This window comes from Halyomorpha halys, unplaced genomic scaffold (genome assembly GCF_000696795.3).
Source record: "Halyomorpha halys isolate HHAL.00 unplaced genomic scaffold, Hhal_1.1 Scaffold541.1, whole genome shotgun sequence".
Classification (NCBI taxonomy): domain Eukaryota; kingdom Metazoa; phylum Arthropoda; class Insecta; order Hemiptera; family Pentatomidae; genus Halyomorpha; species Halyomorpha halys.
The window spans coordinates 24,397-51,271 of record NW_027112673.1 but is presented as its reverse complement, the minus strand read 5'-3'; the positions used below and the strand labels follow the sequence as shown (position 1 = coordinate 51,271).

General features: G+C 28.6%; 2 protein-coding genes across 3 annotated transcripts in view; one reads left to right on the top strand and one right to left on the bottom strand.

Annotated features, from left to right (window-relative positions):
* BuGZ (Bub3 interacting GLEBS and Zinc finger domain protein) overlaps positions 1 to 12,095 on the top strand; it is a 29,547-nt gene extending 17,452 nt beyond the window's left edge. Inside the window, exons 9-10 of one of the 2 annotated variants that reach the window (XM_014425916.3) lie at positions 4,468 to 4,651; positions 8,933 to 12,095. In XM_014425916.3, coding sequence (XP_014281402.1) covers positions 4,468 to 4,651; positions 8,933 to 9,045 — 297 coding nt within the window. In that variant the 3' untranslated portion in view covers positions 9,046 to 12,095. Of the gene's footprint in view, positions 1 to 4,467; positions 4,667 to 8,932 lie in introns of both variants that reach the window. The other variant, XM_014425915.3, reaches the window with a different exon arrangement.
* A 5,150-nt stretch (positions 12,096 to 17,245) lies between these two features.
* On the bottom strand, positions 17,246 to 26,775 carry LOC106684058 (putative inorganic phosphate cotransporter; the record flags this gene model as incomplete). The annotated part of the gene is given in 8 exon segments (XM_067050481.1): positions 17,246 to 18,124; positions 21,652 to 21,890; positions 23,944 to 24,070; positions 24,231 to 24,389; positions 25,095 to 25,222; positions 26,195 to 26,281; positions 26,364 to 26,451; positions 26,545 to 26,775. Coding segments are annotated over 8 exon segments (1,200 nt in total), but the record flags the coding sequence as incomplete, so codon positions are not given.
* Positions 26,776 to 26,875: the final 100 nt, after the last annotated feature.

Sequence of the window (26,875 nt, the reverse complement as noted above, 5' to 3'; positions counted from 1 at the left end):
ATATGCAATACAATGCCAACATACGTACACACATACGCACACATACAATTAACAGAATGACATAAAATTACAATAATTGGTTTCTTAATCTTCTTTCCAAATTTATTAATAAATCAGTATTAATTTATGCTTTATATAGCAAAAGACTTCCTTTATCCTGGCAAAAGCCAAAAACAGTTTTCATCAAATTCCTATGTTTATATTATTATAATATCTAGATGTTATGGGGCTTGCACACCCATTTTCAAGAATCAAACACCCATGTTAATATGTAATCTTAGTTCTAGTAAATATCTGATTTATAAAGGTACGTTTTGAAAATGGTGGCACAACCCCATAACATCTAGATATTATAAAAAATATAATTCAAGATGTTTTTTAATTTTCCATACAATATCTGTTAATACATGAATGGTAATACTATTGAAACTAGAACATGAATATAAAGAGAGAAAAGGAACTGATACACATGAAGTATGAACAGGTATAATAAACATATTAATACATTTTAATATTTATTATTAAGCCAATAAGATGAAATATTAATGTTAAAGAATGATTTAAGTAGAACCAATACAATGATTTTAAATGTTAATAGTGGATATGAACAAATATCCTTCTTGGGAGCCAATAGTATGATGTGAAATAGCCTTTTGTTTATGTACAAATTTAAATTATATGAAATACATAATAAATATTCACATTTAAAGAAGAGAGATAAAAAATATATATTAATTGACAAAACATAAACTTCTATTTCACTTTACTTTCCATTATACATAAATTTATTATCTCTGGGAGATAATTTTAATCATCATCAGATAAACATGAATTATTAATATTTATGAAACATAATTATTAAAGTGTGCTTTAACTAAAATTAATAAAATGATTTTAAAAATTAATGCTGAATATGAACAAATTTCATCCTTAGGAGCCAACGTAGCATTAAATATTAGTCAATGTAACATCATACTAAAAATATCATAAGCTTGTTATCACTTAAAGATAGTTTCAATTATGAGAAGATAAACATATATACAGACATACAAATTACACTTGATTTAAATTGTACATACCAAAATATAGATAGAAGGGCTCATATCAATGGAACTACGGATTTTTTGATAATATGTACATGAAGTTAGTAATTCCTGATATGGTGCATAAAAAGTACACACACATATATACACCTATAACATATGTATACACCTTTGTAATGAAAATAAAAAAAACCCTACTGAAGAAAGATGTATGCAAGTGAAGGTATTAGAAAATAATATGTATGAAGTTAGACATATAACTAAAGAAATAGATACAGAATAATTTTTTGTATTTATTTACCAAATAAGAGGAAACATAAATATAATAGAATTATAATAACTAAGGCACCAACTACAATTATTAAAAACCCTTAGGACCGAGTAATATAAGTCAAGGTACAACATTATTCATAGATACAGACATACAAATTACAGTTGATTTAGAATATACATGCCAACATACAGATACAAGGGAAAGTCTTATAAATAGAATTGGGATTATTACATAACATACTTTTTTTTCATTTAACTCTTTAGCCCTTCAAGATAGAGAGAAAAGTTGGCTCAGATAAAATATTTGAATTACTATTTCATTTTTTTTTTTTTTACACACCTAGACTATCTTCCTTTTATATATTACTTAGAGTTAATCAACAGTCTTCCAAGAAAATAACATGTATGAAGTGAGACATGTTAATAATGAAATAGATACAGAATCATTTTTTGTATATATTTATTTCGGAATTGATCCATTTTAAAATACTTTTTAAAATCAGACACCCTATAATTAAACAGCTAATGTTAGATTAGTGAATAGCTAGTCTAACATTAGCTAACTATTATAAGGTAATTATTGTTATTAACTATTCACAGCACTTTTTATGATATCACTCCGTATCATCATCTTATTCCTTATTATTATAACATCCTATTCCCCTTTTTAAGTAAATGTTTCCGATGTGATTGAAATTAGTAGATGACATACGACATATTTCATTAATTTGATCTCGTAGTTTCAGAGCTGACACTGTTCATTTTTCTTCTAGGGATGTTCTTTCCAGCAACACTAACTTTCATCTACGTTATCATTTCAATATTTTCATTACTGAACAATAAATCGTCCAAAAGTTTTTGAAAAAATAACTAATTCAAATTAAATTCACATTAACAACACTAACACGATACTTAACCCTAAAACATAACACTATTATTAACGCGATAATCAGTTCACTTGTACTTTGATATTACAAGTGAACCTAGACTTGTACTAAAAGTACAAGCAAATTACGTTACATTTTCAATTACTTGTACAAATTCACTTGTAGAATCAGAATTGCTTTTACTTTCAAAAATTTAACTTGTACTTTCGACTCTAAAAGTACAAGAGCTTGTACTTTCTTATCGGATTACGAAATAGTAGAGTTTGGTAAACGTAACCTAATGAGAACATTTTCACAGTTTCAGTGTTATTATGATTTAATCATTTCTGATAATTATGTCACTTTTGCCTATTATATTGAAATTGTGTACGGCACTAAGATTATAAAGCAATCTACAATAATTCTGTTTTGTTTTAAAAGTTTTGATTATTTCATTGATCCGACATTATTAGAATTTTAAATTATTAATCAATTCAATATTTTCAATTATATTCTTTTGTATTGAGATTTCGGAATGTGAAAATACAATTATAAATCGGTAAGACTTTGTTTTTTAAAGCTAATGTTAGATTAGTGAATTGCCTGCTATTTTATGCTTTTAGTATAATGTCGTCCGGAAATGTGTTAAACAACGGTGTTTTTCGTATTTGATACTTTAATACTTGCTACTTTAAAAAAAATTAACTCTATATGCTGAAAATGTAATTCTTAAAGCAATTTTTGAACGCATTAACAGCTAAATGGTTTCACGATCTACCAATGATAAGAATACATAACCTTCTCTTATTTTTACTTGTACTTTTGAAAAAGTACAAGTGAACTCGCTTATCCCGGTAAAAGTATTAAGCTTGTACTTTGTAACTTGTACACTTGTACTTTTTTACTTGTACTATTAGTTCCATTATGAAACAGGGCCCAGGGAGTCCGAAATAATATTTTCATGTTCAAATAATAATATTCAAATGTTCTTATCATTGTTTTCTGCCAGTGTTCATTATAGATTTTATGGCTATTATCCATTGAATGATTATTTTATTTGTATAGGATATAAAAAAAAATTGTTAAAAACAATTTTCTGGTCATTTTTATTGCCTGCATCCGCTATCTGGAGCTTGAGGCTTGCTTGAAAAGAGGTTTCAAAACCATTGTTTTCATATGCAACAGTGCCATACATTTAAAATATTTCTTCAAATAGAGGTGTCCTTAAAGGTTTCACTGAGCCATTAAATAAATAAAAAAAAAATATCTGGCATGTGTCTACTCACTTTCATGACGTTCTTGTGAAAATGTAATGAAAAAATGTTATCTTGTTAGTAATAGTGGTCAAATAAAGGCAATAAATTATCTATTATGCGACCGAGTCTCTAGAATGCAGTGGATTATATTTCCTTCAAGTTATAATAAAAAGTAAACAAATTTCTAATAGAACCTGCCAAAATTTGAGATTTCAAAAGAAATGATTGAAAAGTTTTCATGTATTTTTTAAATAATAGTCTGATTTCAATGTTTTTTTTTTTTTATTTGTTGGGAATTTAATCACCAAAAAATGTCAGTGGTGAAATGAAAAACCAAAAAAAAGAACAATAACTTCAACACGACTGAACAAATCTACATGAGGCTTGGGAGTAACTTAGGGCCCCTATAAGCTATAACAAATAGAACAAAGTGGATGTAATCAAACAAATTAGAACCAGAGATATAAAATAAACCGTTTAAAATGTTAATGTTTATTTGAAACTAATATTTCACCCTTTAAACGGTATAAACCTCAGACATTCAGCTTTTCATTGGTTGTCGTAACAATGGGTTTGTACAAAATAATGAGGAATTATGAATGGTATTATGAACAAAGGACATCAGGGGAAAAAAAAATCGTCTAAATAAATCAATTAAAAAATTTGAAATTTTGTTGAAAAACGAAATTTGGGGGTTTCAGATGATGATAAAAACAAACATGATTTAAAAAAAAAAAAAAAAAAATTCCTTGACCTATTTTACTCCTTAGGTTTGCATTAAGTTTTTGTAATATTTTATTCTTATTCTTCAGAATGAGACAAATCAATTGGTACATAATAATCGTGAAAAAAACCTTTACTTTCTATCTATATTTATAAAAATCCTTCATTTGATAATTTTACGAGAGGAAATTCATTTTTATTATTTATCAGTTTTTTTTAAAAATTGTATAACCTAAATACTTATAGAAACAATGAGGCAAATCTTGTGTGTATTATGATCATTTAAACTTCGGTTATTATTTTTAGGAAAGGCGAGTACCTGTTAGCCGAATGCCAGTTGGTGTATCTGGTGGTATTCTTCCACCAGTATCTAGTGTCGCAATCATGGCCGGTGCTTGCCCTCCTCTAATTAGAGCTGCACCGCCCACTATACCTTTAATACCTGCAAGTATGCCCATTATTAGGCATCCTCAGATGCAGTTACATCCAGGTATTTCCTATCAAGGTATTTGATTTTAATCCATATTTAATACTTAATAATTAGAATTATTTCTATTAATATACACATATATCAATGTTTCATTCTGTATATTTACACTTTTTATTGAACACATTGTAGCTTAATCTTTTTTATTTAAATTTAATTGTTTAAATGACCTTTGAAACTCAGTAAGAAAGTAATAAATTAAATGTATAATATGTTTCAAAGCTCCTTACTTTTCTGTGTTCAATTTCTCAATATTATATTTGACATTTATTCTGTATGAAAGTAAAAAAATATGATGTTATATAGAGTAATATGATGAGTTCTAACTTAAATGCGTGCTATTCAGAAAAGTTATGCTAAACTATATATTTAAGTTAATTTTTCAATTATTAATAGTTTTTATGTATTTTGATATAATTAATGGTTTGGGGAGGTTTACTTAAGATTCTGCCCAGAATTTTAAGTTTAAACTAAATTACTGAGTACAATTATGAAGAAAAATGTTATTTGTCATTGTGGAATATATAGCAGTGATTAAAACCTTGGTTCTGTATAAATATTAATTTCTAAATTATATTGTAAAGTTAATTCTTATTTAAAAGAATTCTGTTAAATTAAATAAAACTGATATCATGTTTTACTAAGAAAACATGATAATAGGCCTTCATGGAACAATCATCTGATGATTGATGATTTATTGTTCAATGAAACAGTAACAAATCTTATACATTATGGGCAAACATCAATGAGTAGTTATGAAATATAAAATATTTATATGGTAGGTATTAGTTAATAGGCAGAGAAGTAATCTGGAGCTGTTTGCTTCAGCCCATATCTCCCGTTTCATCAAGTTAGGAAGACTCAGATGGGCAGTATGTCTTGCCAGATTGGCTGACGATTTACTCCCTAAAAGGATTCTGGCTGAGTACTTTTTTAGTCCTTGCATAGTTGGGAGGCCAAGGCTGCAATGGGCAGATTATGTAGCCAATGATACTAGAGAATATTTGAATGTGTGATTGCATGGCACACAGCATGTGGATGTGTCAGTTGATGGTAAAGGAAGTCAGGATCTTTTGTGGGTTGTAGTGCTAAGAAGAAGATATTGGTCAAAAACTTGAAAAATTATTATACAGTATAATCAAGAACCAAGAACTTCTCGAATCTCTGATTAACTAATTTTTATCCTAGTACAGTTGGTGCTCATTTACTAAGGATTATTGGATTTTAAAGGACACTAGATTTGTCAATGGGATTTGTAATATAAGGATACAATGAAAGAGGTCACCTTTATACCTATATATGCAGATTTTACTTGTATCTGGATGGAGGCCTCTTTTGAAATCACAAACTGTATTACATTTGATCTAGAAAGGTTTTGCTGCACTGTATGGCACCATCAAAACAACAATTTGACTGTGCTCTTTTGTCAACATTTTTGATGATAAGCACATTCATCTTACAATTTGAAGATTTATTATGTTACCAACATTAAACTAACTTTTGAATCATGTAAATTTTATAAATGTTTTTCATACATTAGAAAAATTACTAAATCATGAAAGATGTAAAAATATTGTACATCAGTCTTCAAAATATTTACTACCATGCGTATAAGTTTAATAATACGAAAGTCTGAACATCTGTTTATGAGTCACATTTTAGTTGTAATTCCTTTCTGTTCTTTAATTAATTTATTATAAATTTACTTTATCATTTATCTGTTATTTGCCAATATATTGTTTGTGGATTAATGATCTTATTTGTAATTAAAAATTTTGCTTGAATAAAGATACAGAGGAAGTGCAGTATATGGATAAATAAATATTACATGTTCCGAATATACAGCTTTTTTATTAAAGGTTTGTTCATGATTTATATTTATTACCACCATCGAATGCAACAAAAGGGTGAGTAATGAGTTATGTTTTTCTCTTTGATTTCATCAATATGACGAAAATTTATAAGCTTCAAACCTTCTGTGATATTTTTATTACTTTTATTTGGATAACTATTCATCTGAAACTACATTTTAGGTGCATGTTTTTTTTTTTTTTTTTTTTTTTTTTGTGAATTTAGTGGATTTTTTACCATTTATTATATTCTAGTTTATAGGTGTGGCTTACAACTGTTGTACAGTCAACTCTCTGTAACTCAAACTTCAATGGCTTGAATAATAACTTCTATGTTATGTCTAGTTTGTGTCAGGGGTGTCCCTCTCCCCTTCGTCTCCAAGAGTGATAGTACTTACCCTCCAAGAAATTCTATTGTCCTCCTTACATAAAAAAAAAAATTAATAAAAAAAACTGAGAAGCAGAGTTACATCACTTATGTCGTATTTGTTTTTTTCTTTTTTTGAAAACAGATAGTAAGTGACTAATTGCTCAATTTAAGAAATGCTGTGAGCAGAAAAAAGAAGTTGAAACATTTTAAGTTATAGAGGTAATTATTTTATTTATGATTCTTGTACTTAAATGAAGAAAAAAAAAATTGGAGGTACAGAGATTAAACATAAAATTACTTTAATCCAAAAGTTAACATTTTTATAACACTGTGTTTGGTCGTGCTTAGGATAAATATATTTATTAATTATTTTGTAAAAACATTAGTTTTTTTTTTTGTATATGTAGTTACCTTAATTTTTTTCTGTTCTGGATATAAGAGAAAAATCAATTTAATACAAATTATTGAGTGAAATTACATGAAAAATATTCACATTCATAAAAAAAAGAAAATCAAGAAAGAAATCCAAAAGAAAGACATAGACTATTTTATTAAACCATTAATTTATTTATTAGCCAGTGGCTAATTACATTAATTAAACTGTCTTATTGGGTCAGAGCCACCTTTCGCCAGAAAGCAGTTACTATTACCACCTGTTGTATTATAGGTTTAACTCATTAATCTTATATGTCAATATGTTCTTCTATTTTACTTTCCATTCATCATAGACACTATCACTGACATTCGTACTTTTATGGCAATCATTCTTGAAAGGAATATTACACTTCTTTTTTTAAATGTTTTAATTAACAAAATGTTTGGCTTTTTCTTAACAATGGTTCTTTCAAACTGATATTTTAGTCTCAGCATTGCTTAAACCACTTAACCATGCATTTTTTATCTTTGACAAAACCTGTAGACCTTATCTTTTGCATAAAAATGTATCTACACTTGCCTGGCTTTGAATTTCTGCTGCATTCTTCCTAATTGTATACAGGATTACTACTGAGGATAACAAAGTTAGCAGCAATGTTGTTTCCCTTCATTTGCAGCTTGGATAATATTAAATTTATCTGGCATTGTGAAAGATTTTAATTTCAGTTGATCCATTATTCTGTTTTGTTCTGCACTTAAAAAGAGTAAAGTTCAAAAGTTTCAAACTAAAATGTAAAACAATGGTTGATATTGTGGTAAACCAAATTAGACATAATTCATCAACAGTACATTCTTACCTCATTTAACTCCTCTAAACTTAACTCAAGCTGACAAAAGGCTGGGAAAAATTGGGACACAGCTTGGTAAGGTAAGATAAGTGATACAAGGAAGCTGGATTCAATTCACTGTATGAAGGAAGAGCAAAAACGGGAAAGCTTTTATCAGAGTTGTGTACCTATGAGTTTGTTGTACTGTAATATTTAAGAATTCTAGTTATTGAGGTTGGACTTATTGAGAGTTGACTGCCCCATCGAGGCAGTGGTAATAGCAAAATAAATCATTTATTACTTAAATTTTCAGTAAGTAATCTTTGGGAATTTAACAAATTACTTACGTTTAATATGGTAATTTGTGCACATTACAGTTGCTATTCGAGTAACTTAAATGTAATACTTCTGAATACTACATCTAGCCCTCCTATGTTGAATTTTGGAAACAATAATTTAACCCATACTGATTTTAGTTTGAATTTATGAAGAATACAATTCCAACAGACTTGGTGATCAGTGTTCCAGAAGGGTTTAGCCAGTTAGACAACTGACTGTGAAAAAATAAGAAAAGAAAAGGAGTTATTTATTTCTTATAATATATAAGCGAAGATTTAAAATATTTTTCTATTAGTCACTATCAGCAGGGTTGCATTGCTTCACTGTATTTCATAGACGCAATTTTATTCTCATTCACTGAATTTTGCCCCTTTTAGTTTTGAGCTTCAAAGTTGCTCCCCTATACCCCTCTGGTTTTATATTATCATATTACGTAAAATTAAGAAGTAGTTTTTATAAATAATTATTCTGTTATTTAAAATTTTGTTATTTATTAACTAAATATGAACTAATTGTGTTGTAGGTTTGATTGGTGGTGTTGTACCACCTCAAGTGGCTTATGGGGGAGGTCCACCAATGTTCCCGGCTGGACCACCTGCTGTTCTCACGCCCATGATGCCCCCTCGCTTCAGATGATCAGGTTTGCTGGGGGCCCTTTGCCTCCTTTGGCCCCAGCCTTAACATACCTCCTCCCGACCTCTCCACTTCCAGTCATTTTTTAAAGTTGAGAGAGATGTTTGTTCTCAGAATGAGATTTTGCTAGTTTTACACCTTGACCTGAAAGCATTTAATTTATTTTTATGATCAATGCTATTTGATGGTCGTTACTTTTATACCACATTATTTGTTGGTAAAATGGTTAAAAACGTATTTTAATTCTTCTTCTTTTTTTATTTTACATATTTTTTTTATTTAGCAATTTTCATGTCTATAAATTGTATTTTGACTTTTATCTGATTCGTAATCTCTCTCAGCTGATCCACAGTAAGGGATATTTTTGAAGGGCTTCAATTATCAGCACCTTCTTATTTTATCCTGTAGAACACAGTTGGGATTTATTTTGTGGTTATAAAGTTATTTTCTTTGCATTTTTTTTTTCTTTTTCCTTGACCAGTGTAGATTTTGACAGTTTTCTTTTCTTTCTTTTTTTTTTTCTTCTTTTCTTGAACTGTGTTGCAAATAGCAGTTTTATATTCATTGTATGCATATGGCTTATTTTAAACATTTTCTTATTATTGGATATAGATGTATATTGATCGCACGGACTAGGCTATGGTATGCACTAGGAGGGAGGGAGGGACTTGTTAGGTATGATGGGAATAATGTCCTTGGAGGAAGGAGAGGTGAGGTGATATGAGGTAAGCCTTCATGACCTTTCCTTAACATTCTAAAGGAATCCCAGCAAATCGTTGAACCTGTTGTTAATAACAAATGAAAATTAACCTCAAAAAATTCTGCAAGACTTCTGGACTAGTTGCAGATTTTCGTCATCTTTGAAAGAAGAGCACTTTTTACAAATTTTATTAATTTTTAATGAACAGTTTTTGAATGTTGAAACATCATTTTTTCTTTTATTTTAATTTTATTCTGTCGCTTTCACAATAGCTCTATACTTTTTTCCAGTATTTTATTAATTCATATTTTATTTATTTCAAGTGCTCCTATGATTCATTTGCTTAATTAATTTGTAATAGAGGTTGTTATGTTTACTAATGTAGCTGAAAAATGTATTATATTCAGAAATTGATTTTACCAATGTATATTAATAGGAATATAAATTATTAAATGACTACATAGAGCAATATAAAAGTAAGTATATTGTATATTTATCATTATTAATGACGTTTTGGACTTGATTCAAATGAAATCAAGCATATACGGATGACTTTTATTGTCTTAGTAGTTTAATGTATTTCTCAGCCTTAAGCGGTAAGTTGTATAGTAATATATTTTGCTCTCATCTCAGATGGATCAGCGAACCTAGGTAAAGGAATTAGGTGATTTTGAATGAAGTACTTCATTTTAGTATTATTGATTATTTTTAAAAAAATTATATCATAGTTACTTATTATTACATATCTTTCCTACATTTTCTTATTACCATTCCCCATGGAACTTATTTTGAATTTGTTTTCAATTAATTGTAAATTGTATCGAAAAATATTTTTGTTTTTTCAATAAATTTGAAAGGGCTTTGATTTTGGATTGTTGTAAATAGTTTTAAACTCAGATAATATGAATTATTAAGTCACAGATCAGATAAAAAAAGTCTATAAACCTTCTTGATTGTTAAAGTAAAATGAAGTGCCGCTCAAAATACTTAAAATCCTTAATACTGCAGGTTTGTTTATATGCATATTTATATATTTCTTTTTTCTACTGTATGCATCTTCCAGATATTCTGGTAAGTGTTGTTAAGTGTTTACTTATAATAAGTAATTATTTGTAACTTTTGTTACTTACAAATAGTCATATGTATGTACAAATTTTAAATTAAATTAATATGAGTAATTAATATACATATTGTTGTTGTTGGTATTAAAGAACATTAAGAATATATATATGTGTGTATATATATACATTTATACATATACATATATAAAAATACATTTTTAATCTGTACTTAATATGATGTTTGATTATAAATAACTTATGTGTTGAAGTTTCAATTGAGTTTTTTAAGCAGTTTATTGAATGTGAATTTGAGGTAACAGTGGTTTGGTTTATTAAATTTAAATTTTAAAGATTGTATCATTTTGTGGTGTCTGGAGTGATGCGTTCTGCTGATATGGATATTCAGTCGCTTTTTAAAGGTACAAATTAGAATTAGTATTAGGCTACAGTTCGCTCATGCAGTATAGCAAGGTATTGAATTTATCTATTTCATTATTACAAAAGAAAAAGGTCTCACTTGCAGAGCTTCTAATCAGGTAGTGTTTCCTTCCTATTGCTCTCGTGCTGTTGGACATCTGTCCCCTGTTAAAGGCAGGCGATTTTCAAATCACAGTACGACAATCTGTTATTTTATGACCAATCACAGCCAGTCTGTTGGACTAGTTCCCCTGTGTTACAGGCGATTGAGAACGTATCTTAATTTATGTCACTTTATGTTTGAAAATTCTGATAACTAAAAATTCAATCTTAATTACTATTTTCATTTTAATAAACCAATAAAAATATATCATAGAGTGACTAATAGATACTTATCAATCACAGCGGCTGTTGGACCTTTGGTCCCTTGTTTTTGAACAGGCGATTGTGTCCACTTTGTATTATTTATGTATATTATGTTTGATCATATTTCCTTCTGTTGAAAATGTAGTATTTTCATTTTGTTATTTTTCTTTGAAAATTGATCATTTGTCTAAATGATTACAGAACTGTATCTGATTGATGAGCCAGTGCCATTGTGTGATTAAGTTGAACAACCTGGTTTGTAAGTACACACTCATTTTATTTCATGTTGTGTACATTGAAGTTTGTTTTTGATCTAGGGTTTCACTCCTCATAAGCATGAACTTGAAATTCACATTCATATTGTACTGATTTTGTTTTTAACATAAATATCATTTAATATGTATGTATAATTAGGCCAGCTTAGCGATTTACCAGCATAGAAAATCATATTTATGTTGGTGGTTTATGTTTTTATTTTAAATAAATATATTGAAAATATTGTATATGTATATATTTTTTTAAATTTACCTTGTCATTAAGTTCTTTTTAAGAGCATGGTTATATCCTAGATTATGTTTGCTTATTTATATTTTTAAAACCTTCCACCTATTGATCTCCTAGTTCCCTTGTAGTCTCAAATGGGCAGCGAGTAGTTTGTGTTTTAAAATATTGCACTATTTTTCAACCACAATAATTTCAGTGTCATAGACCGGTAAATCACTTCTTTTCTTCACCATTTTAGAAATGAAAATATAATTATTACTGCCAATTTTTTAATAAATTTTGTATACCCTATATTGTCTGAAGAAAATTAATCAAATTCTTCATTTTAAGTCACGATAAACAGGCAGGAGATGTTTTCTGTTGGGCAGTGTTTATTTTAAAGGTTTGAAATATTTGTATTTAAATTCTTGAAACCTAATTCTTATTTTTCAGGTCTTTCAAATATAAATATAAGATCTCTCTTTTTTTTTTTTCATTTAATACAAATTCATTGCCACCGTGCTGAGAAGATTATAATGCTTAGAATCAAATACTTAGTGAAGATAAACTTTTTTTTTTATAAACTACTTTTTTTATACATTCATTTATGTTTGTAGATGGTGTTGAAATTTATTGTCATAAATTAACAAAATTATGTTCCAAATAACGTTTATATATTTATTAAGGTCTGAAATAATATTTTTCTTTTGATTGGAATTCTGTTAAAATAGTTTTTCCTTGTATCTACTTTTCTTATTAATTTAAATTGCAATGATCTTGAAGGGGTTGAATCTTGAATCAGCAATGATTGATACTAAAACTTATACTATAGGTATACAAAGAAGTCTTGTTTCTGCCTTATCATGTATTTTATACTTCTAATGATTGAACTATCATAAATAGACAACGAGAACACAGATAGGAATCAGTATCCCATTATAAAAAAGAGGAGAAAAAAAAAAGACTCCAATTTTTTTTACTGTGTTATGTAAGTGCCATATAACATAATTTTAACCTTCAGTAATTGTCTATTTTTTCTAATATAGAAGCTGTTTTTGTTACTTTATACGATTTTGTCTTTGACTTCTATTATATTTCTTATGTGATCCATTTAATTGACTCAGCTGTATTTGGCATTGAGGTTCTCATATCCTTTTATTTATTTCAACATTTATACTTAATATTTTTCTGTATAATTGATTTATTTAACTTTTGTAGGTTTTAACTATTTTTAGATAAGAAACCTCGTTTATTATATTTCTGTTTGATGAAAAAAAGATTTGTTATATCGAGCAAACAGTCTTTATGAATTATCTTATAACTTCGAGACTGGTTTGATTGTTTAAATAAAATAATTATATCTAATTAAGTTTCTTTTTTAAAAATTTTGTTGTCTAACTAAATCATTTTATGGATGGTAGCAATGCTTGTTGGAAAATCCAAAAGCATTTATAGTTGTTGGTTTCATTAGCTTTAATGTTGTTATGTACTCATTTTAAGATGGAATATGGAGGTAGGATGATGTTCAACATATTGGGCTAATTAATGGAATAAAAATGCATGGATTGTCATGTTTGTTAGGTTAAAAAATTAATAAGATAATGACATTAATTGTTGCTTAGATTATTACAGCTTCAAATAAGTTTTAGCTGTTGACATCCACTTGCTGATGAGATTAATGAACCACAAACAGTATTCTAAGCCATAAAGTCAAATTACTTGGTGAAGGGTTGACAGATTAGTGGTGAAGGGTTGACAGATTAGTGATGTGTTCGAGGTAAAGCAAATTGCTTATCATTATTTTGAAAAATGATGGCACAAAACCAAATGTCTTAATTTCAACACAAACTAATTTATTCAACTTCCAGAATAAATCTAATAAATGAGAATGTGAGTAGTTATAAGAATACTAAGTAAGCAGAGCAACTTGATATAGAGTCCTGGTCTTCTGTACCAGCCTCCATTTACTGTTCTGATGGTGTGTGGTAGATATCCAGTTTCTTAAACCTTTAAAAAAAATTAATGTAGTCAACTGTTCCTTCCAATGGGGTCTAGGAACTGAGACAAAAAAAAAGGAAATAAAACATCCTGAAACTGCTTTATCTTATATCTTGAGTTTGGAAAATGATATTGACAAGATTCTTTCACTAAAACATTTTTTTTCTAATGATGATAAAGAGAAAAAGAATAGTATTTAAAAATAATATCTTTTTAATTAAACTAATTTTTAAATTGTTAAATTACTAAATGAACTAGTCTTATAATTTTTTTTGCACCCACAATGGTGGCGTATTTGGATTGTCTGAAAACCATGTTTAAATATCATAACAAACAAATCTGATGGGGAAGTAAATTAAAACAAAAACTGTTTTTATCATTATAATTTAAAACCCTATATATATTCAAATATTCTGCCGAAACTAATAAAAATTGTCACTAAAAATCTTTGAAGATTCAAAAAAACCTCATAATCCAAGAGCCATTGGTTGAGAATTGTCTAAATGTTCTCATTCTAAGCCATTTAATTTTAGCCAATATTTCTGCATTTTGTAGAACCAAAGTTATCTGCAAAGAAAGGTTATTTTGTTCTTATTTTTATACAAACAAAATAATACAATGGCTGTTTGTATGGATGAAAAGAAGATACTGTTGTCTTTTTAATGTGGCCAGAACTTCGAAATAGGATAAAATGAAAACTAGGACTGCAATTTTGGAGCTTGAAAATTTTTTACTGCCTCGGAACTGAAATAAAAAACTGCTTTGTTGTTTCTAATTATTTTTTAAACATAAAGGTTTTTTTTTTTTGTGCCGAATTATAATTTGTTAGCATAGGTAAGTTTACTAAGCCATTTGAACTTTTTATATATACAGTTAATTAAAAGGATTATTTTTATTCATGAGGTTATTATTTTTCTTCTAACCTGCCCTAGGAAACAAATGTTTCAGTGGAAAACTATGTCAATATCATTTTACCAACTCAAACTATTTAATAAAGCAGTTTTAGAGAGTTGTATTTTTTTTTTCTAGCTCCCAGAGGGATCATAGGACAAAATGGTAGGATATGTGTCAATTTTTTTTCAATATAGAATAAAAAAATAAAACATTGGACAGAATCAGTGAATGTGCACTCTTGGTGTGTGATTGTTTAGTGGTGAATGTAAGAACTTAAAACAGAGAAGAAATATAATGAAGTCGTTCTTGGATGATTTTGAATTCAAATCACAGGTAATAAGTTACTGAACCTCAATTGAGGTGTCTTTAGGACAGAAAAACATAGCTTAATCACATTACTAAATACAAGCCTTAAATAATAGTTTGTCAAGAGGTGCTCTCCATGCGATTGGCTACATAAATACTTAATGGAGTCTCAACTAATGAAAATAGCCTTTCACATGTCAAAATTAAAATAATACTCATGATTATGGAAGGTGATAGTCAAACAGTCAGTATAAAATATTGGGACATAATTATGTTTTTATAAATTAATTGATTGTAGTATAGTATAATATAATATGAATTGGTTGAGGTTATGCAGTGAATCAGAACTTCATTCAGGTATACATTAAATTTGTTTTCTCTTCTATTTTGGATCACTCAGCTCAGTTTGAATCTTATTTTAGTTTTAGATACATATCTATTAACTCTTTTGGATCAAAAAGTTTTTTTTTAATACATTGTCCAAGACATCCTAGTAGAATTTGAATATGACAGTATAAATGGAGGTAAACATAGGCTCAATATGCTGCTGGTTTCTTTAAGTTTCTAATTTTTATGTTATAGAAGTAACAGTCTGACTTTGATGCTATGTAGTGTTATGTGTCATTGCACATTATAACTTGAAAGACTGTTAATGTCGAAGTAGCAAATGTTCTGAGCTTTATCTCTTGTAAAGGAGGGGCCATACTAACTTCATTAGCATTATAGTGGTAAAGCATTATCTCCTATCTATATTGTTTCTTAGTATCTTGTTCACACAGATCCATTTCAGATCATTTTACAATAAGTGTGATGACAATATTTTATGGGTTCAAAGTGTTGCGTATCAAGTCATGAAAAATTCTAAAAAAATAAAAGAGATGTACCTTATTTGTGATTTTGATTCTATTTTTATGAATTAATGGGAAAAAAATTCTATCTACCATTTCTCTGAAAAATATTAATATGGTTTTGGAAATTCATACATTCATGATATTCAATGTGTGCTATGTTTTCAATAAATTTAAAGCATTATTGAATTAATAATTAATTTAATAAATTATTATTATTTCAAAATATTTTAGGTAAGTAATATCCTTTTTACTAGCTAATCCTTAGGATTAAAAGTTATAAAAAAAATTTTTACAACTTTGAGATAAATTGCAGTATTTTAAAAAACGAAATCTTATTAAATCCTATTAAAATTCATCTAAGTTAAAATTTGTTTTACAATGAATTTTAGATTACAAAACATTAATTGACCCAATTTACTTAAAAACATTAAGTGCTCTCTACAACCAATTTCAGTCTATATTATAAATTGTGGGTTAATTTTTTATTTTTTTATAAATTAAATTTAGTGTAGTAGTAGTATTTACAATTTCCTTTTTTTTCTAGTTTTATTACTGTTTATAATTGTCAATATATAGTTATGTACTATTAATTTTCAACAAAATATTTAATAATTCTCTTGGTACTTCCATAATAAAGCCCTACTTTTTCATTTTCTGCTTCTGAAACCATTATGTTTTCAACAAATTATTGATTATTTAACTGTACATTATTTCAACAAATATCAAATCATAATGGAATTATGAAATCTCCATCAAAGTATGGCAATCTCAATCTATTTATCCATTTTCTGTAACCAATAAAATTTAAAAAATGCAAGGAAATTCACAGATGTTAGATATACATAGGATTAAGTTGTTAAATTCCCCGAATTTATCTGAGGAAGATTGGTAGGACATGAAACATGCTGAAAATTCACAGAATGGATAACACCAGTGCTGGACTGCTTGCTGTCGATACAACAGTGTGGGCAGGATGTAAACATTACAGCAGTGAAAGTTAAGCGCAATTAAGATAATGAGTTTATGATTAGTTTAATTGTTAATTTTAGGCATGTAGTTAGAACAAAACAAAGCCATAATTCTATAATATCCAGAATGTACCACAATGGAGAAATAAAGAAAAGATTTTTCAGTTTGAAAAACGAATATTTATTTTTTGAATGGTTGATAAAAAAGTTTAAACCTACTGCAGGAAACAAAACTTTTTTTGACATTATGTACAATTACTTATTTAATTATCTATATTCTAAAAAAAAAAAATTTGTATTAGGCAAAACTCATTTATACCTAAGATAACAGTGGAAATTCTTAAGAATGAGAAAAACTTAAACTAATTAACTACACAAGTTTTTAAAATCAATAAAAATATTAATCTGATTCAATTGTATACCTGATTCATTTCTATAGTCATGGGAGTTGGTTGATAACTCAATGTTTTTTTTATTGTTCAGAACCTCTGAAACAGTATTTATATATTGATGACTGATCATCATAACAAAATTTGATGAGAAAATTGTGTTCTAATTATTTCATCAACCAATTTTGTTTCAGATCTAATTTGGTAATGACCAAAAGAATTTCGATCATGAAGTTTTTTTTTCAACTTTATTAATAAATTGCAACCACTTTTGTGTATTCTAAATAATTGACAATCAGTAGAATACCTGTCAATGAACAATACAACAATGGGATATCAGGAACGTGGAAGAACATGTTCAGCTCCAATGCATTTTTCCCTGGCATTAGTAAAAAGAAAAATTACAGATCTCCCATCCAGGACCTTTACAGCCTCAATTAAATATTTGGCATGCTGGTATTGAGCATTCTTTTTATAAGAAAAGGAGCATTATGTTAATAAATTTTCGTCATTCCGCTTGTTCTTTTTCAATTTCGCCTTCATTCCATTCCTGAGTTTTTGTCGTTCCCCAAAACAGAAAACATGTATTGCCGAACACTAAAATAGTTGCTGAAAGCAGGAACACTACCCTCCATTCATTAACATTGCCCTATAAAAAAAAAGCATTATTACTTTTAAATTAAACTTGTTTATTTGTTTTATACAATATATAATTAAAGGATAATTGTTTTTTTAGGTGAAGAGAAGAATTTTTCTTTTTATGAGCTAAAGTTAAATATACGTTTGAATGATTTAAAGTTAGTAAAAACGAAATATTTTATATAGTAATATCTCTAAAACAACACTATGTCTGTAATCTATTGGAGTGTCAACATTTTGTTTAAAAAAATTAAGAATATTAGCAGATTCTGTGACAACACTGTTGTACTGCTAATATTTTGCATTGAGCGCCAAAAGGTTCTAGCACTTGCGAGCCGTGTTATTAAATGGTATTTTACAATCTAAATAATAGTGATTTTAATTGTGTTTATTGACCGTGTTTGTACTGTTTCGCGAGTTAATTGGTTTCCTCATCATACCTTGCTTTTACCCAGGTAAGACTTATGTTATAGTTAGAATTTTATATTGAAGGTGAAAACATTTACTCTTGATGTTATCGTTGGGCCTAAATAACGATTAAGATCATTTATGTCCTGAAATCAAATACCTTCCATGTAGTTTTACGGATTGGTATTTTAGTTTCTTTTAATCTTGTTAGCTAGAACTACGTTTACTTCAAAATGTGAATCCTCTTTGTGTTTTTGAAGACAAGAAAAGTGGAAAAGAAGTGAAATTTGTTATTCTCAGTAATACAGATTGGTTTGAATTAGACAAATGGTGCTCAAACACGTTTTAATTGAGGTATTTGGTCGTAAAACTAGGTAACTATAAAAATGAGAACTTCTATAATGTTATAATATTTTACTTTCAACGAGGAGTCACATACCTTAATTTATTACCAGCAGTTAACTTTTAAAAGAGTCTGGTGAAGTGAAATAGTTCAATTTGCAAACAATGTCAGCCACTGTATTACAAGTTGATTGCTTACGTATGATACATATTGCGGCCTTTATGCGGTTAATATTTACTAAGGGAAAAAATACTAATGAAAATGAAAAAAGTCTTTAAAATTCCTGCCCCTCTCCTCCTGAAAGTATTATCCTTAATTAATCGTCTTGTAGTAATGAACAATATTTCCAACAAGTCCATTCTACCTTTTTATATTTTAACTGATAACATATTTCAGGTGAATTAAATAATATTTCGATAAAACAAAGTTAAATAAAAGAATAACTAATATTTTATGCCCTCAAGTATATTATTGCTTTTCTTGAATAGTGCCACATATTTCATAATGCTGATTTTACAGAATCATATATTTTTTTTCAAATATTGACATCAAACTTTATTCTTCTATTTTTTTGTATATTAGATATTTGTGTCTCCTAGAACTAAATTTATTAAGTAAACGTAACGTGCCAGTACTTTCAAGTTTTCAAAATTTACCGGTTTAAAAAAAAATTTTCGAAGTGACCAGATTATATTTTCATAGTAAATTATATAATATTTTGAGAAACGTGCACAGAAATTATGAATATAAAAATGTGCAATGATAAAAGTGAAAAATATCTTTAATAGAGGGGGTAAATTTTAAAAACAATTAATAGTATAATTTTGGGATACGATTGTTATTTATTAAATCAAAATCTTGCATCTTTCTTTGGTCCAAAGACTGATTTTTTTTTAGTAGACTCCCTCTTAGGTTCATAATTGTCTTACCAGGCAAAGCAGCAGTAACTTGGTTAAATTAGGCTTTCCTTTAATGTATTTTCTCTAATTGTTAAATTTAGACGAATATTAAGTATTGAAATCTTAATATTAAACGAGTGTGAAACGTATATATTGCGTACTAATGTAGGTTTATCATAAGATGAGCAAACATATCTCTACAAAAAATGAAATACGTTTGTTGCTTTTACATTGTTTTCTAAGAATCTGGGCACAAAACTATTTCATTTACTCCACGCTCCGCTTCTTTCAAGAATCGCTAATTTCAGAACAAGTTCAGGTCCAAATATGTCTCTTGTTTAAGAAAAAAAAAATGCTTCCAACTTGTCGCTAAGCAAAATATTCAAGAAAATGATTCGTAAAAACCTCTTGACAATGGAATCACTGAACTTATGCCATTGTTCAAGATAGATGAGTACAGTTTAATACCGGCACATCTATTCTTCGGTGAAAAATGAAGATGTGCCACTCTCCTGCACTATCTTTGGAACACGTTAAGAAAAATTCCAAAAAACAATTTTTTTATAAGTTGTACCACTATTCAAGCAAAAGTAACCATATGAATAAGATAATAAAAGAAGTTCTTATAAATAATGTACAAATAATATTGATGTAATCATACAAGCTAATTTCCAAAAATAAAAACAAAAAACAAATTGAACACAGATTTATTCAGTTCCACTTCAAAGATAACCTTTTTCGATTTTTCCAGTATTTCTATGACTTTAGAATAAATACTCCGTTGTACTAATACAAAAGAAAGTTGGATACTTCAAATTTTATTCCGTTAATGTATTGAAATTGACTAGAGTTTGAAAAAAATTGAACTAAACAAGTTAGACATTTAAAAAAAGTCCTTTTTTTTAGAAATAATAAAATACATTTTTTTTTGTATGAGTTAGGCTATTATTTTTATAGAAGCATTTTTTGTTACAATTTCTTATGTATGATTAGTATGCTACAAAATTTAATAATTAAGTTTATGCTATTTCAACTTCTAGGTTATCCCAAAATATTATGTATGAAATGGAGTCCGTAATGACTCAGCCAAAATAAATAAATAACTGAAAGCCTAATTGTAATCACTAAAATTGTTTTCATAGTTTAATGGATAATTTCTACCTCTTAAAATGGGCAGCACTTTTTACTTGATTAATGCTGTCCATTACTTAAAATTAAATTCATTATAAATTCACATTACTTTTATTTTTCTTTGTAATTGCAAACCGTAATTGATTAAAAATTTCGTAACACAAAATATTTTGTTTTTCTAAATTGTTGATGCAACGTGTATTTGTGCAATGATATTTATTTTGTTTTTGTTTTCTCAAATCAGTGTAGTTAATTGGTTATAACTTTGAAGTTGTAAACAATTTGGTTGCTACATTACAATAGTATATTTTCTTTTGCCTAGAGGATACACATTACTCAGCAAGTCCCGAGAATATTAACCATTCTAAAGGCCTGTTTTTTTTCTCCTTTCTAATTTATCATGAGAAAACTGTTAGTAGTGTCTATGTGTTTTCCAAGTTCCATTACAATTGGCCATTTGTTCCCAAGTGTTACACTTTTTTTTATAATACTTCATGACATTTTTAAATTAATTATTTCCGAATTAAAATGCTCCATTCTCTGTTTTACGAGGTACTGACTATCTGTAGGTTAAATGATATTACAATTACCCTTGAGATTTGTAATTAGAAATTCTTCTATCACAAACTAGGTTTTTCTAAATATGTGGTTAGTTAAAATTTACTTTTTAAAGAATCTTAGATTTGTTCTTGTAGTTAAAAAAATAAAATAAAAAATTTTATCATCTTATAAACCTAGTAATGGTATAATACTTACAATATCTTTAACCAAGTAAGTTGAAATGAGAGGTCCAAATATAGATGCGAAATTGGCCACTGAATTGGTAAAAGAGTATAAAATTCCTGCGAAATTTGGAGAAAGATAGATATGGTTAGTCTGAAAACCCAAGTTGATTGCAATAGAGATTCCACTTCCAGCAGTGATAAGGGCAATGGCGATGGTTTTGTCTTGAGTATATGCAAGTACAATCAGAGCCAAGGCAGAGCCATACATACCTGGAAAAAAAATGCATCAATTAGATATTATGTGCATGATATGTGATGGACTTGTTTACGCAAACCTGTGTTAAGAAATTATGGTAAAGCACTTGGTTGATTTCAGTTTAACAATTAATCAAATGTATTCAATTGAATATATTCTACTCATGATAATTACTTCTGTTTAAATTTTACTTACTAAAATAATAAAAACATTTTATTATCGATGATACAAAAAAAGTTCTCAAGAATATAATACCGCTAGAACAATAACAATTTACAAAGTACCACTGCTTCATAAAAAAGAAAATAAGTTCAAAGGAATTAGAAACTATTATAAACTAATTTATATTTGCTTGAATATATTGAATTGAAAGAAGGATGACGAATATAAAGTGGGATATCTTTCTAGAAGATTTATGTTAAGATACAGTTCTGCAGGAGGGGTGGAAACAATTTAGCACAGGAAGTATTGTTAGCACAAGTAAGCGTGAACTTGCTGCAATTTGACGTAGAGTTTGGATATTGAGCAGAGACTCCTCATGAGATCCTAACAGCGACATCTTTTGAACCCTAAGGCAGTGTCACAAAATTCGTTTACAAAATTATGTTTTTGATTATTCTGTGGCAACGTCCTCAATTTGTAATCTAAGGCTTTTGTATCAGCAGAAAAGCATGTCCTAACTCCCAACGGGGCACGGTAGCTTTCGGACGAAACTAGTTGAAGATAAAAAGGGTATTGATTGATTCCTTATGAAACGAAAAAGTGAACACTTCATTTTTTCTTCCTACTTTACCTTTCAACTATACTGGGTTTCGATTTTATTGTATGAAACAATAACACGAATTTATTCCCATTTTATATTATTAATTTTTTAGGAAGTCCGTTATCGTATTTATTTCAATCCGGGAGTCTCCTCAGAAGATTTCTGACGATGAGTTGCCGCATTCTTTTTGTAAATCCTGAGTTGTAATGATCCCATTTAGCCCTACGCCAACTATTTCCTTCCACCCTTGCTCGAAAATGTAGTTGTACAGATTTAGCACTCCCGAGTAATGAGAAATCGTCACCATGAAGGTTCTGGAAGCTTGCTCTTCAGTGTCTCAAATACAGTACAGGTTATAACCACATGTTCAACTGTTTTCAGAAGACCAGAACTGAGACTCTGAGTCAGATTGGATTAGGAATCGGTATAATACGAAAGTCTTGTACTTCGTGAGAAATTGTAAGATACAGTTGTCAGGTTGGACCCATTTCCAACTAGTTGATACTAAACGGTAGGGAACTAATTCCTTTGGTGTGAGTGACCCACCGCCTGCTCTATTCCTTTGGTGTGAGAGACCCACCGCCTGTTCTATTCCTTTATTGTGTATTTCTCAAATATGGCGTTCTATCAATTGAGTTGTACCTCCTTCCTCACCCAACGGTTGTTCGGGATTCCTGACAATTCAATTTGCCTGATGAAAGAGATCAAGTCGCTGGATATATAGTTTACCGTAATGGTTCTGGTTAAGATACAGATGAAAAACAAGACTATATGTGAAGCCTCAGTACAGTTCAGTATACCACTTCACACCAGTCTATTCTTCCCATAATTGTAAGCAGATATTCCAAATGTGAGTATAATATAAACTATAATAAACAAAGAGTTTATTTGGCAGCAGTAACATATGCATATTTTAACTTAATAATGTCTTATCGCCAGTAAATCGAAAGTCTTTGTTTCTAGTTTACTTCAATTTCTGTGAATCACTTCTCCTGCATTTTTTGTTCAAAATTTATAAATGGTATATAAATTAAAATAAGTTTTTTTTCACACCAACTTATAAAATAATTGTACAACTCTTCCAGTCAATTGATCCTAAAGTATTCAGATGTCATTTTTTTTAAAGGAATGATGATTTGAGATCATAATGGAGGAAATTCAATGATTTCTGGCAATCATTAGTTTACAGATTATATTATATTATGACCATTCGGGAACAAGAAAGACAATTGGTGAAGGAATTTAATTTTACGGATTAAATAAGTTTATTTACATCATTTTAAAGCTGAAAAGTGTGAACATACCTATACTATTCCACATGAATTTCGCATATAAGGGTGGCATAAGGTTTCTTATTTTCATAGATATGAGAGTAAAAAATACACCCAACAGGAGGCTAGTCAATGGAGGAAGGGACGATAGGAAACCATCCTGAAAATTATAAATTACATTATTAAAACGGCTAAGTTATCACAAATATATATGATGTCTTCTGAAATTATGTAATAACAAATTTAATTTTCGCAATAAATACTAATCATCAGATCTGTTATGTGTGTGAATGTAATTGAATTTTTGATGTCTTACTTACACTTTCCACATCGAAATGTAAGACGCCATTCATGTAAGTGGGTGTGAGACTACTTATAGTCCAATAACCCCAGGAATTGCACCAATGAGTTATTGTCAGCGTTATCACCGGCACTGAAGTTAAAATTTTTTTCCATGGAACTGGTAACTTCCGCATTGTCTAAAAATAAAAACCAAGCACATATATGCATAATTTAAATAATGCATCAATATAGTGAAAATGATTAATATGAGTAAACTTTCTCATTTTTTTCTCTTTCTTTCTACAGAACTTTTCACATGTAATATGTGTCTGTTGAAAGCATTTTTCTTTACATATATGTATATATAGTTGACCGTAAAGACTTGAATATAAGAAGATGGTCAGGGTTGCGGTAAAAAAAAAGAACAAATAGTTTAAAACTATTTTAATGTCCGACGTTTCGCCCCACTTTTCAGGGCTTCATCCGGGTTGTTCAAAGCGAACGGTTGAACTGTTCTTTATAAGTAATATTTCTCAAAAAATTAATAATATGAAGGTATATGCAAAAAATTGATAAAACTGTAACATCTAGTTTTTCGATACAAAAGATTTGGCAGGTCAAAATGTTGGATTTTTATACATATGTTCAATGTGTTGGACATATATACAAATCAGAGTTACCTGTCTTTTTACCAAATAAAATACATCTATTTTCTATACTACTAATTTAAAATGAAATAATACTAAATTAAATAAGTAACCGGATAACAAAACACCATTTATTTAAAACTAGATTAATATTAATATTTATTGATGTTTAGACTTTGTTGGACGTTCCTGCTTTTGCTTTATTTTTTTTGTTAAAATTTTTTCCCTTGAAAAGTTACATATGTCATACATTACCTCAATGCTTCTATCTCCTAAGCTATTTCTCATGAATTCTAGTTCTTCCTTTGAAATTCCTTTGTGGTCACTTGGGCTGCATTTTCCGAAATAAAGTAATGCTCCACTAACAATTATTGCTAGAATTCCTGAAATATTAACAATTCCAAGATGACTAATTGTTTGTAGAACAGTAAAGACTCATTGGATTTTTTTTTTTTTAATCAAGAAATGTATATATGTTATAATAATAAATTTATAATTTAACTCTTTTTTCATCTAGTTTTTTTTTTCCACAATTTTATTTACAACTAATAATTTATAAAAATGATCTTAAGAAAGATGATCTTGAAGTCAATTTCTTTGGTAAACATATAAAAATTTGTTTAAAGCTCCTCTCATTTTATGGATCAGAATTTTCAATATAAAATGATTTTTTATATAATAATAATATAAATTTTGGATTTAATTGATTAATTAAGCGTTTAATTTCTTTTTTAGATTTTTATATATAATTTTATGACGTCAAGTATTGGTAAAAAAAGTATTGTTGAAAAAGTAGAGATGGTCGGGTAGAGGGGGGGGGGTTGCGGTCAGCAAAAAAACCAAATAAACAAAAAAATATTTATTATTGCCGACGTTTCGACCTGAATTCCAGGTTTTCGTCAGAGAGCTTGCGGGAGAGATAATGGCTAAACTCAGTTGTTCAAGAAATTGAAAATATTATATATAAAAATTTTTATTTGATTTTGGAGGGAGAGGAGCAAGATATGGAATCCCCTGCGTACGCATTGTGTGTTTCTGTTTTCGCTTAAATACATCGTAATTGACATTGTAGCTGTGGAATAAAATATATAAACCAACAGGGAAGTCCTGAAGCAACACAAATATGTTTATGAGTTCAAACCAATTTAGTTTTTAAAGGAGCTATCTGTAATGAAATATACAAGTGTAGGCAATATTTGATTGCCGGGATGGAACCCATGAGTTCGCTTGTCGTCATTAGTAATAATACATAGTTGATAAAAAAAAAAAAATATCTTGTACGCTAAACGATTATTATAATGAGTGAATTATGCTATCATTAAAAACAAAAACAGGAGCTGATAGTTTTTTATTACCTGAACTATAAAATATTGAAGGCCAATCAAAGTTTTCGGCTAAGTAGCCGGATGCAATCATCGCTACAAATGTTCCAAACGCCATTCCTTTAAAAAAATATAAATCCATAAATGAGTAGCTTAATAAAAGTTATAATAAATATAAAATTCCGTAAACTTGCTTGCATACCGTTATACACGAAAGGACCAAGTACTGTTTTCTCTTGAGGAACCACCCACATTGATAATAAATTGTTCATATTTGGATAAATTCCACCCTGAAAATATTTTCACCATAAACGTTCTTTAAATAAGATTTGCCCTATTTATTTAAGGTGATTTTATTTATTTAGCTATGATTAATAACCTACCTGTGTAATTCCCATCACTACCCTAACAACAATGATTCCAACAGCTCCAAACTGAATTGCGGCAAATGGAGTAGCCAAGGATAGGATTGATGATATCAGAATGCAGTAAGCCAATACTCTTACAGCATTAGTTTTTCTGCCCAAATTGCCTAAAATAGTTTGAAGTGTGCCATATCCCCAAAAAAGACTGCTTAACACTAGAGCTTTCTCCGCTGGACTCAAAGGTACATTCTGTGGAAAATATTTAATTATGACAGTAATTTTTATTTATTTATTTTTTTTATTGATAGATTTATTTATTGATAGATATTACAATCTGCCACACAGTTGT